Source organism: Amphiura filiformis, chromosome 4 (genome assembly GCF_039555335.1).
Source record: "Amphiura filiformis chromosome 4, Afil_fr2py, whole genome shotgun sequence".
NCBI lineage: Eukaryota > Metazoa > Echinodermata > Ophiuroidea > Amphilepidida > Amphiuridae > Amphiura > Amphiura filiformis.
In genome coordinates, this window is record NC_092631.1 from 24454815 (window position 1) to 24469282 (window position 14468).

General features: G+C 36.8%; 1 protein-coding gene across 5 annotated transcripts in view; it reads right to left on the reverse strand.

Moving 5' to 3' along the window:
- LOC140150722 (coiled-coil domain-containing protein AGAP005037-like) overlaps positions 1-14468 on the reverse strand; it is a 338931-nt gene that overhangs the window by 58199 nt on the left and 266264 nt on the right. For all 5 annotated transcript variants that reach the window (XM_072172816.1, XM_072172814.1, XM_072172812.1 and 2 more), the window contains 2 exons: positions 13272-13644; positions 1420-1693 (listed from right to left, as the gene is read on the reverse strand). In XM_072172816.1, the coding sequence (XP_072028917.1) occupies positions 1420-1693; positions 13272-13644 (647 nt within the window). The remainder of the gene's footprint in view (positions 1-1419; positions 1694-13271; positions 13645-14468) is intronic.

Consider the following 14468-nt stretch of genomic DNA (forward strand, 5'->3'; position numbering starts at 1 on the left):
ATTTGCTATGGAGCATGCAGATATAAGTGGCGTAGCCAGTGGGGGGCCAGGGGGGCCGGTGCTCCACCCGCTTGTCATGGCCGTTGGTTCATGTAAGGCCGTCGGTAGACGGAAGGCGTTTGTGAAAAAAAATTGGGTTAACAATAGACTATTTTTTACCCAAGGTGACCAAACAAAGAGGGAGAATTGTAAAAAAAATTATGAAAAATTGTTTATTATTGTTTATTATACGTAAAAATTTTGTGTTTTTATGTTTTATGTTGTTACCGCCTAATATCTTAAAAAATTGGGTCAACAAATCACAACTTCCGTCGGCAAAAAATATTTCCGTCGGTACATTTACAAGTTGTGCCCCCTCGGTTCCAAAATCCTGGCTACGCCACTGACAGATATACTGCAATGCATGATGGGATACTCCTTTCAGCTGCTGTGACGTGAACCTTTGAAATAATTCACTTCTCAGAATGATTCACCTTCAGAAATGTATTTATTTATTTAATTCTTATTTAACTTGGCATGCCCAATCAATACACTGCTGGTACTGTTCCCACAGATTCAGTCAGAATTGCATGAAGAGTCCTAAATCACAACACAAACTTATTTCCATCCCTCTATTGGGCTATTCCAGTTAAAATCCACACTACCCCTGTGGAAGATTTTGGTAATATCTGGCACAGGGGGTGTATGTTTTTCAAATGTAATTGGTCAGAGTTAATCATTTTGAGACCCACACTCCCCCTGTAGTATGGCTTTACCTATATCTTCCACAACTGGAGTGAGTATTTCAAATGGAAGTTAACCAATTGTCTATTCTATTCAAAACTTATACTCCCTTTGTGGAAGACTTTAGTAGCTTTTAGCTAAATCTTCTACAGGGGTAGTGTGGATTTTAAATGGAATAGCCCATTCTTGCAGCAGCTTATAAGACTTGTACATCCTTTGCAATAATTGATACAATGCCAAGTATAGCTAGATATGTCAAGAATTACAATCATTGACATCTATTTCAACTTGCTCACTTCCTCTATGTCACTTCAATTCAGCTGGATACTGCATTCTCAAGTCAAAACGCAGTACTTGCTTTGTAAACTGCATGCTGATGCTTTGTTTTGGCACTCTGTGAGCAAATTATAATTTATTTTTAAAGTTTTTGAATCAAAATTCAAATTGTTTCAAAAATATCTGCCTCCAAGATAAAATTTACTTTGAGAGCAGACTAATTCAAGAACATTATAGGGCTATTCCATTTAAAACCCACACTACCCTTGTGGAAGATTAAGGAAATATCTTCAACAGGGGGAGTATGAATTTCAAATGGAATGAACACTTTAGGCAGCTCCATTTGAAACTCACCCTCCCTCTGTGGAAGATTCAGTTTGAATCTTTTTCAGAGGGTGTATGAAATTCCATCTTGCTTACCTGGCTGGTAGAGTTTGTGTTTTATTGGCAGTCGAAGCATACGGATGCGCCATTTCTGACCTCAGAACATCTGCCCTACTGGTAACAGGTCTCCCGTACGGATCCCTACTCGGTGATCTCTGCGCCGGGATGTCTCTTCTGTGTGCTATGCCTGATGGGGATAGCGGTGCTTTGGATGGACTGGTGTTCCCTCGCTGCGGAGATTGGATAGGACCGTCTGGCTGGCTACCGTCCGCTGGGGAACTGGATTGTGATGTACTGGCAGTAGAAGAGGCTGAAAATGATAGCAGTAACATGATTTAATTTAACTTCTTTTATTATGTTTTCAATGGGAACTGATCTGATCCAATAAGACCAAATTGAAAATAAGGCAAATTTGAAAATTGAGTTATTATTACTGTTAACTCTCTCCACACAGTTGTTGCCTGCAGACAACAAGTTTCAATTTTTTTTGAAAATTCAAATAATTTCAGAATTGTACATAACCATGACCATATTTGGAATCAGCATGCAAAATGCATTAAAATGAGTACAAACAAGCCTAACATTATTTCAGTAGTTCTTAAGATATGTTTTGATATTTTGAGAAAATTTCTCAAAACTTTTTATGTTGAAGCCTATATGGCTAGCATGCAGAGCATTATTTAACCAAGTAACGTGTGTACTATTACTGAATTCCTTACATCACTGGCATGTTTGGTTGAAAAGCTTTTATATTGTCAATGTTCTGATGTATACATGTATGTTTAACATGTTTTTTTTCCTTCCGCTTTACACCTGTATCTCAATTTCACAAATGTCCCATTTGGCCTGATAGGTTCAGATCACATCGCATAATACTATTAAAGGTGGGTGACCTGAATGACAGCCTCATCCTCCACTTTACCCCATCAAAATGTTGATTTTGGTGTCACATTTACAAAAAACATTTGTATTCTTTTTGCATCAAGGCTTGAAAGGGACATTTTAAAAGGGCATTTCGTGATCCACAGCATCATCCCCCCACTTTTCTCAAAAAAAGTTGAGATTTTTATATCACTGGAAACCTCTTGCTACATAATGTTTATGTACAAAATATTTCTTGCAGATTAATTCGTTTAGCAAAAATATCGTGAAATTTGAATTTCGTTCTGGTGCACCAGAACGAAATTACAACACATTGTCTATGGAGCAGTGCAATATACATAATCATGCATAACTCGCAAACGCACGATCGGAAGCAACTGAAATCTTGGGAATAAGCTTTTTTCGTGGATATCTACTGAAATATGTCATAAAAAGAAGATGCTAGGATCATGAAATACTCCTTTAAGTTATACAGAAGTTTTAAAGAATTTGATTTTCCATATATCGGGTCACCTTTCTTGAATAGGTATGTATTAAATTGATATGGATCAGGATTACATATCAGCTGATCTGCTCTAGATCACCTTGACCTAGAATTGTACTTAAATTTGTTGATTCATTTATAGAATTCTATGTCAAAATACTCTGAATGCAAACATTGCAAATAAGTATATCTATTCCATTTGAAACCTATAAACCCCCTATGGAAGACATAAGCTTAAATCTCCCACACAGGGAGTGTGAATTTCAAATGGGGTTACCTGAATGGGTGACTCCATTAAAATCTACATCCCCTGTGTGGGAGATTAAAGTCATGTCACCTATAGGGGGTGTAAGGATTTGAACTGGAATAACCATTTGATATGGCTCTTGATGCTTATTCAATCAAGGCTCCTAATTTAGGAGTGACATACCCGTGAGAATTGGTGGAAATTCATATCCGCTATGGGATTTGAACATGGGATCTTTTGACTTATCCAAGCTGATGTACATTTCTAATTAGGCTACGCAATCAGATGAGAACTGTATAATACAGATTATAAACCAGCCGGTCTTTTATCTGATTCTGTATCATCTTATTATCAATGAGCTTATTCCGTTCATTTCCATCTTCAATTTCTAATAGTAAGGTTTAAATTTCTCTTTAAAGGGGCATTTCATGATCTACAGCATCATCCCCTCACTTTTCTCAAAAAAAAAAGTTTGATATTTTAATACCACTGGAAACCTCTGGCTATAATATTTATGCACAACAAATATCTTGCAGATTTGTTTGGCAAAAAATATTAACAAATTTGTATTATGTTCTGGTTAACAGAAAGAAATTACAACACAGTGGCCTACGGAGCAGTGTAATACACATAAAAATCATGAATAACTTATAAATGCAAAATTGGAATCAACTGAAATTTGCGAATAAGCTTTTTTCATGTCATAAAAAAGAGGATGCTAGGATTATACTCCTTTAAGACAACAAGGTAAGTTCAGAGAAAACTTTGGCTGTGTTTGTACAGTTTGACTGGCCATGTTTGTACTGGACACAGAGTTACCAGTTGAGGAATTAAAGCACCAAATAGATGACTGATTTACCATTTTGATATACTTGGAATGGATATCATTTTAGCGACAAAAAATACTGTTTCAAAGTAAAAATGACTAATTAGATAGCTTTTACGTGTCAGGATGCTATGCCGCCAATCATGGATTCAATCTGTTGCCCAAAAGTCTGAAAGCTTATTAGTACAAATGACTGAATAATCTCTATTACCACAAATCCGTTTATCAAATTATGCTTTATTGGATTGAACATGTGTCTGCTCTGACCGTTTATGGTGGTTCAAATATAAAACCATTTGTGATGTGGTATCAAAAAAGAGACACTTTTGGGCAGATTACTAATTTTGAATGTTTTACATATCTTAAATATGGAGATATTTTGCTCCATAATGCCGTTTTCTGCAATGAAATCAGACATTCCTAAGTGAAGATACTGAGTTCGGGTGAGTTATGGTATTATAAAATTGGAAATTGAGATATCGGCCTTTAAAAATATTATTGCCAATTATGTACATGCATATGTACATTTAAAAATGTCTGAAAAAAATATAAGATGCCAGTTATATTCCGGTCTGAAACTATCAGACAATATTTCAAACATTATTAACATCACAAATTTGCAACAAACCCAAATTGTGAAAAATCACCCCGGACAGATTTTTTGCTATTTCTCCATATATACGATCCTGCCCAAAAGTGTCTGCTTTCGATATACCACGTCACAATTGTGGAATTTGGTGTCCTTTTCAACACTGGACAACAAAGTGTTAGTGATAATCATTTTCATCATCCATAGGCTACCAAAGTGACAAAAGAGACCAGGAAATATAATACACATAACCCTATCAATTGTACTGTCATAGAGAGGAAGTAAATGGACAGGGATAGATGAGGATTGAATATAATATGATAACTAGAATTACTCTTACTTATGACAAGTGTCACAAAATTGTTTATTTATTTATTTCTTGACCATTTGCATGCTCTTGAGTGCAGGGCCGTAGCAAGCGGGGTGGCCGGGGATGCCATGGCCGCCCCACTTTTTGAGAAATTTGTTATGGTTTTCTTTATATCTTTATTTCAATTTGGGCATATACTTGTAATTTGGCCGCCCCACATTTGTGATGGCCGCCCCACATTTGTGATGGCCGCCCCACATTTTTCAACCTTGCTACGGCCTTGCTTGAGTGGTTTAATGACCTCAACCTCAGGTTAATTATTTCTTTCCTTTTTTTCTCTTTTTTTTTTTAAATAATGGGTTGTCTCTTTTGGAACATGACCCCATCATTTGAAATCATTTATAATCGCACATTATTTTTGTTATTATTAGTATTATTATTACTATCATTTGGCTATTCTAGTTGAAATCCACTCACCCCTGCAGAAGACATGACCTTAATCTTCCACACAGGGAGTGTGAATTTCAAGTGGGGTTACCAGAATGGGTGACACAATTTGAAATTTAAGCACCCTGTGTGTGTGGGGGGGATTATGGTCATGTTTTCCACAGGGGGTGTATGGATTTCAACTGGAATATCCCATTATGTAAAATCTTCCGATCTCACATTTCAAGCTTGCCAAACCAATTATTTGGGGTTGACCCACCAATTTGGAACCATGCAGCCAACTAACAGGAAGGAGGGTAAGGGCCTGTTTCTTAGGGGGCCTGAAGCAAGAACATACACAGGCTCATTTGAAGGACTACTATGGTATAAAAATATCATTTCTCATGAAATTTTTTCTAAAAACATGGCCTATAATATTTAATATGGCTCTATATTCTACTGGCCATGAATTTCCATCTATACCCGGACCCATGCCAGCTAACTCTTAGCAGCCCTAGGGAATCCTGATAGTTGAATCCTTTTTAAATGGAAACTGATCTCTACAAAATCCTGGCAAAAGTATCTCTAATGATTACCTTTAAAGGATGCAGTACACTATTCTACAATATGGTTTTATAAATTGACCCAGAGGATTTAAGAGTGGTGATTGATAAGTTTGTATCTTAAGGTAGAAGGAGATGAGCTATACAGTTCAACTTATTGAATGTATACAAAGAAAGTTTGAAGTTGTTATATTTCTTGTTTTTCTGTTAGAGATAATTATAACTTAACAGACAGAAGTTACTGAGAATAGTCAATTTAGTGACTGGCCTTCCTGGACAAGGTTGTCTTAACTTCCGGACTCTCCTTGCCACATTCACCAGCCCACTTCTTTATCATGTTGTACGAAATGTGTGTCTTTGTGGATCTCCATGGGTTGATAAGCCCTTGAGACCAATGTAGCAGATAACACTGCACCACAGACTAGGGGAGAGCGGGGAGTGTTCGCCCTAGGGGCAGGTTCGCCCACCCCTTGTTTCTCAGCACTACGGCTATCGGGGAATTTGGTGATGGCAAAATTAGGTGACATAGGTCATTATAAACTTCTCATATTAGCTACGCGACATATAGGCCTAGGGACGTGTTCATCGAACTGCAGCCAAAACAAAAAAATTACACCAAAACGTAATTTTTTTTTGCATTAATAATGTTGTATTATCATTGATACATAAATACAGATGGTTTTAATGGAAATCTGTATTGGGAACATATGGGATTTGTCGAAGATTTAATGCAGTTATAAACTCCTTATTCGATTTGTATTTTGCATACCCTGAAGAAAATACTAAAATTTGCACAAGGGGCATGTTCGCCCTTTTGAGGATGGGGCATGTTCACCCTATATCTTCCCCGGGCGGACTTACCCCAAACTGGAGGGCTGACCTGCCCCATCAGCGTATTATGCAAAATATTTATAATTATACCATTAAACAAGGTAAAACTACTGAAAAGCATGTTTTTAAAGTTAAGTGGTATCAGTATTACTCATACCACTGTTTATGTCCTAATCCATAATCTCCCCGAAGTTGTAAACATGATACGTTTAAGCTCACTTTGGACCCCTACATTTTACCCTGACCCGACCCCTGCAACAAATTTAGTGACTCCCCAGAAGAGAATGGATGCCCTGTATACTCTTGCTAAATGTTTGCATTTAATATGTTATTGTTATGCATGTTTAAACCTTTTTTGTGATTAGGGTGAACTTACCCCACCATATGGGCGAACCTGCCCCAATATGGGGCAAGTTCGCCACTTTGCAAAACTTTTTGTTTGCTCTATCCTGTTGCTATTGTAAGGCCTATAGTTCTGGGATTGTGGCTGTATATAGCTAAGACATAGGGCTTTCACATGGGCTAATCAGGTCATCCCTAACCTTAAAATTGACACCGCTAGGCTGGTCAGAAAAATATAGGGCGAACACTCCCCGCTCTCCCTTACTACAGACCATGTATATCAACAGTCAAAGTCTCTGTGCATTGTATGCTGTGAATTCATGAGGGCCGATTGTTCGACTGTGCCATGTCTAACAATCACACCAGCATTGCATGCCTTTGCGTATACGCGATAGAGCCTTGCGTGCCTTCGCGATTACGCATTTCATGGAACAATCGGCCCTCATTATCGGGTGATGCTAAGACTTTGACAGCTTGTACGCAGTCTGTTATCTTTTGTTTGTCCATGCACTGCACAATCAGTAAGTTGAACTGCACAGAATATCAGTCAAAACTGTATAGCTCATCTCCTTCTACCTTAGCCCATAAACTTATCAATCACCCCTCGTACTTTTAAAGAATAAGTAAGCTATCATTTCTTTTTGCACTCATAAAACAAATTTCAAATTTGCAGAAGTTGCTACTTGATTGTCCTGAACTATCCAGATCTCGTATCTAAACGAGGAAAATGACTCGCACACAAAAAATCTCGCAAACAAGGACAATTTGACAAGATCAGGAAACCTGATTGTCGTCTATCGCCATGACAACAAATGCATAGAGAACCGTGATACGTAAGTTTAATCTGTTAAGGTGTCAATCAAAATCTTGGCGAGATAAAAAGCGAGTGTCGGATGCGTTGCTGATAGAATGTGCAAACTGGCAAACATAAATGTGAGATATGTCAGAGATAGTTTCTCTGATTGAGTGCACACTGACAACCAATCGCTATCTCAGGATTTAAATTGTTGTAACTACTATAGTTGCCATGTGTCAAATTTCTACTTTTTTTAAAATTTCTTATTGATCATACAGCAGCTAGGCCACAGCGGGCCAAGAGGGATGTGAATAAAATTGTGTTCATCTGCTCAGTGATGTAGCCAGGACTTTTGCGGGAGGGGGGGGCAGCAAGGTACATTTCAAGGTGGGGGACAAACTTGGATGAAAATGATAAAAAATGAGCTAAAAGGTACAACAAATTTGTCCAAAATGGGCTAAAAAGTACTGTAGAAACAAATGCATAAAAATCTTAAATATCAGAGCGACCAGCATCCCACAGGGGCAAGACATGATCTAATTGCAATTCCAAACCATTGATTTATATGGAAAAGATACTAAATATTATACTTCTAAGTTCTAAATGATCATCTCCTCTCATACCATTAATCACATTAAATAAAACATTTACATGTACACAAAATGTACAAAATTTACTAACCGCGAAAGACCCTGACCGCGAAAGACGGGTGACCGCTAGTATTTATAAATTCACAATTTAAACCAGAGAACCCCTATACTACCATGTGCAATAGCGTTGTCAGTTATGAGGGAGAAATTGGGGGTATGCATTTCCTTTGTCAACAGTATGAGAAAACGAACGAATAATCACACTACAGGCTGAGTCAAAAAGAAGTAAACTCATGTTTGAGAGGCTGTAACTCAAGATCTGCAAAGTATCTGCTAAAAATAAAAATACCATTGGAACGAGCAAATTCTATACGTCTAAATAAAAAAAAGAATTGCTGCAATTGCTCACAGCAAACTAAAGTTATACTTATTTGAATACAATCACCCATTTTTGTAGCTGCACACGGCTGATTTTCATCCGAGCCCATTTCCATTTTGACGAATCAGCAAAGTGCTATCAGGATTTATTGTTGAAAAGACAACTTTTGCTTTTAATTAATATTCAACAAATTCTATGGATACCAATTCGAGTCTTTACGAACAATCCGGCAGAAGCTTGATTGGGGAATGTTGGGTAAAGTATTGAGCTAATCTTTGGTCTTGTTGTCGCATGTCTAACTCTAGCAACTTTCAATTGTGATCTAGCAGTTCGTGGTCTGCCTTAAGCTTCCGGCTGTATGTTCCTTAGTGTCCCATGCACATTAACCTTGTTCACATTCTTATATACTGCTCCCTTACATGAAACCCGGTTAGCTGTAGGAAATTGGAGACGAAAAAGACGCTGAACTTCAGTGGGACTCTTAGTTTCATGATACTTCGTCGACAGAAACGTTCGCTCCCGTGCGGTAAATTGTGGTGCCATGTTGTCATTTGTAGTGCAATGAGGTAAAATTCATATTAAAAAGAGCTCTTTAACATGTAGGAATTATTGATCGAAACTACACCTGCCAAAGAACTGTATTTGCATTTGAATATCGCGCCTTACCAATCAATATAATAGGTAGGCCCCTATTTGGGAAGTGAAATTGTGTGCAGCTACAAAAATGGGTGGTTATATTCAAATGAGTATAACTAGAGTTTGCTGTGAGCAATTGCAACAATTCTTTTTTAAATTTAGATGTGTAGAATTTGTTCTTTCTAATGGTAATTTCATTTTTAGCACACTTCTTACAGATCTCGAGTTACAGCCCATCAAACATGAGTTTACTTCTTTTTGACTCAGCCTGTATAACGCATTGTGTCACTCCCTTGATGCAGTCGGTGTGTCATGCCATGAAGTGTGTCAAGTATCGCGCACAAGCACCGATTAGTTTCAGGTTTATTTTGATCAAAACACAAATACTCCTAATTTGAGCCCTATGCATATATCAAGATGGTGATTGAGTCCTGGTTCTTTGGTTTTAATTCTCTGATATATTTACATCATTTGTTCTATCTCTTTATTATTTGTTCTATCTCTTTAGATAGATGGTATAATGCTTGTTTTCAAACTAAAGTTTTTCACCTATGCATTCAGCATTGGTTTGATGGTATTTTCAAGTTACTGTGAATTTTTACATAATGAGGCAGCTTTTGCCATTTGAACAATTTATGTAGCATGCTGCATACCGCAGTTAACGTAATTCAAAGATATAACAAGATATCAGTGTAATAAAGCCATTTCCCTCCTTACACTCCGCTTGAATTTTCTTCAAAATACTAATTTCTGTATCATTTTCTCTTCCGGCAATTTTCAGCACATTTTGCACGTAGAACGATTTACTTTAATAGCTACAGAAGCTGAGAGGATGTTGTGATATCAACTGAATATTAAGCTTTTATTAAAGTGATTATCAGGGATATTTTGTACAAATTATGTTGTCTAAGCGCACAACAGAACGATCAACAATCGTTACACGTAAGACAATTTGATCACAATAAATCATGTCTGTTGCATAAAACATGTAAATAATTCAATCTGAAAGTGTAAATTGCTATCTCCAGTGTTTACTGCTAGTGCCCTACCATTCCAAATTAGGCAGTATTGTTCATGCGATAAGAAAAGAACAGAAGTAATAAAAGTACAAACATTCTTTGATTTTATCAAGCATTTTTGTAGCATATCATAGATTGTGGTGGTTAAAAAATCACATTTCTGATCTAATTTCTGATCTGATTCTGAGGCTAATTTATATGCAAATATCAAACATTTGTCACAGGGTGTTATTTTGTAATTCCATCCTTTAATACTAAAAACAATTCCATGCATGCATGACATCACAGAGTGTGCAACTTTAATATGAGGAAGCGTTGTAGAGGAGGCATAAAGCACTGGAAAAGCAGGCCAGGTTGTGGGTATGTAATAGAACCATCACATTGTACAGGGCTTTTTAAAGCTCTGTGCATCAAAGGCGCTTCAAATGTACCTGTGAGATTTGGTGGAAAACAACTACTTTTTTGTATTTTTTGGTTAAAAATTTAACAAATCTGTAAGCACACCTGTTTGCAAACAGATCAAGTTAATGCTTTAGAATGGGAATGCCAACAAGGTGTCTTTAGATATACAACACTATGGACCACAATAGCCTCATCCCAATGGCATAGTTCAATAACATCAATTAAACATTCATAGTGCAAAATTTGACCTCAAGTTGCAGAGTATGAGTTTTTGTACCCAAATTTTCTCAGGTCATTCAATGAATGTACAAATGTATTGGGGTTAAAGAACTGTGCCCTAATAGATGAACATGTTGTGGATCCTAATGCAATGAGAACAAAAGTTTTGGTGGTTAACAGGTGTAGGCCTACTGAAACAGCGCTGCATAAGAAAATCACACAATGTGTAAAGTCGTAATTGTACAATTTCTGTTAAATTTAAAATTTGTTAATCTTTACCCAAAATTCTGAAATAATATTAGTAATAACTGTCAGGAAGGGTTTCTGTTCAATTTAAGTCAAAATAGTGAGTTAAGGTGAAGGAAATTCCACTGACTATTTTTGATGTTTAACATATAGTTCTGTGGGGGACAAATCCTGTCACATTACATACAGACCTATAAGTTTAATACCATTTAAAAGAAAATTGTTTCACATACAGAGCTTTAACTTGAATACCATGTTACACAATGTTACTTGAAATAATTATGGGCATGTAGAATTCACCAAAATTAAAAACTTCTTCATAAAAAAATGCCCTTTGAGGAAAATTAATTTGCAATAAATAAGTTTGAGGCTAAATCCAAGACCAGTATAATTGTATAACCCTGTATGTGAAACACTTTTGTCTGTTTTTGAATAGAACAGTATGCGATGTGACCGACCTACTTACACAACAAATTTGGCCGATTCCTCACTCTCCTGCAATGCCAATAAAAGTGTGTACATTTGTATACCCTACCTTCATTTGAATGTCAGATTCTGTCTTTACCAGACTGTTTCTTCCTTTGCCATTTGTTTCATATTATCATTCCAACAATCAGAATGTTAATGGATTTTAGGGTTTTCTTGTCTCGCAAACTACTAATAATTCCTTTAATGTTGGTTAACCAAACATTTTTTTTTAAATTTCATTGGTCAAGCAATATTTTGGTGTTACATCACAACAAAATACTTCTACTTGTACTGAAATAGGTCACTCAATTGACATCAATAATTTTCTCCCCGATTTCACCTGACCTCGATAAACTAGAACAGGTTGGTTCGTTGTCGACTTGACTTTATCAAAATTTGTTACATCAAGTGTAAAAATTATACAGTGACCGCTAATAAAATGGTTATCTCGTTATCTACGATGGTCATCCAGGAGTTATATATCTTGGCAAAAAATATAGGACATTGTTTAACCGATGCGATATTCAAATGTTTGAGTCCATTTTTATGGTTCATATTATAGAATTTTTCTTATTTTAATATGAAGGTATATTATCTTAGTCTTGAAAAAGAGAGATAAGATGAGTATATAGTAATTACAAGGAATTTGCATATGTTGTTTTGTTGTGACAAATGTTGATTTTTAGTACTCCACTGCAATTTTACACTCAAATGAATTCGCTGGTGAAGTGACGTAATAAATCGGATTAACTGCCATAGTAATAGGTGAAAACAATTTTGAATATATCGCCCTGCACTACAAGCAGGTTGCACTCATCACCTGTAAATATTTGCAATCATAGTAGTAAATACAATACCGCTCTTTTCAAAGATACTAATCTTACAGGTGCGAGTTATTAGCGCTTAGAAACCTTTGTATTTTGCGCTTGATAAATGTTGTTAATTATTATTATTATTATTATCATTCAATGCAGAGGTACCGTGTGAACGTATTAGTGCAGAGCGATCTATTCAAAAATTGTTTTCACCTATTGCTGTGGTAGTTAATCCGATTATTACGTCACTTCGTCAGCGAATTGAATAGTGGTCAGCAATGTACAGAGGCCTTGAGGATTTGGCATTGCACATAATGACAACTCAAAATTGGAAACAATATAAAAACTGGGGGTGTTGGAACACTTTTTTGTCCCATTACTGTATCAATTTATTCATGGCAATTTGCGATGTCCATTCTCAAACAATGATCGTGTTTCTACTAAGCTTAGTAGAAACACGATCATTGTTGAATTTGAGTTAATGCAGGGTGATGCGACGAATACACGGTAATGGCTCCAGTAGAAACAGATCAGGTGATGCTAAATGCAGGGTGATGCGAGTGAAACTCACCGTCAACCACCAAATTGAACGAGGCTGTAGTGTTGGCCACATCATCTGCCTGTTCCATCATTAAGCTTAACTACATTTTAATTTTTATATTACACAAAAAAGTATTAGGATGTAACATGTGGCTGATGCAAATTGCGTGTACCTGGTGACATCGGGTACATGTAGCATCTGTACTTGACAAGTATAGGGCATGCACTATTCACTGAACCCTTAGTTACCATGCCAACGTAAGCTTAACCATAATTACCTTTAGTATTACCTGCAGAAGTATTAGGATGAGGCTGATACATCTTGATCGCATCCGGAGACATCTGGGCCGGTAGCGTCTGCGCCCTATTAGGCGGGCGCTGGTAGATTGGCTCTGCAGATACAGGTCGCTGGACCCGCTCACTAGACCTCTCGACTCCACCCCTCTGGAAGGCATCCTGGTTAGGCCGCATGATTCGTTCACTTGAGCGTTCTAGCGTACCTCGTTGGAAGTTGCCCACTTCCATAGCGGATGCAGGACGAGGCACGTTGTTGGTGTTTGATCGGTCGGTTCTGAGAAATGAGTCGATTGATGAGGACGGACGTGGCCTTTCGCTGGATCTCTCTGTAGAGTTGCGCAAAAAAGATGGATCCTGGAGTGCGTAGGAAGAAATATGAATTATAATGTTAGTGTCAACATCTGAGTATAATTAGTTTGTGCATTAATACTCTGTGTGCTAACCACACCTTCAACATAAAAAATCAAAATTTTCTCAAAATACCAAGAGCTATGTTAAGAGCCTCTGCACCAATACTAGGCTTGTTTGTACTCATTTTAATGCATTTTTTATGCTGATTCCAAATATGATCATGTAAATGTAAAATTCTAAAATTTTTGAATTTTTGAAAAAAAAAAGAAAATTGTTGTCTGCAGTCGACACCCGCTTGGAGAGAGTTATCTTACATAATGTTTGAACACTACATGGTAAACAAGCTCAAGCTAAAATATGCATACATTAAATACACCTGTGCACACTGCAGAATTTCCTCATCTTTGTCACGTTTTATCACAAGTGATACATTCATTCAAATCTTGTTTTTTATAATCCATTGATAATATTTCATTGATTCCATTTTTCTAGAGTGAGATATTGGTTTTATTTCAACTACATTCTGTTATTTCTATCGCAATCACTACATTCTACAAATGCAAGCTTTTGGCATTTTTAGATCATTACACGTTGCCACAAGCTACATTTGCACATGTTAACCAGCATTTCCCAATTTCATCAGCCTTACTGGCAAACACACAAAAAGTATGCATACTTCATGCTAAATGTGACCGTACAGCACGAATGAGCCGTAAATTCCCTAAATTGTATTCAGAGTTAAAGTGTAAAATGTTTATGAAGGTCGTATTCATCGGTAACTGTAGTTGGCGTGACATCTATCTCATTTTGGTAGTCAAACACCAATC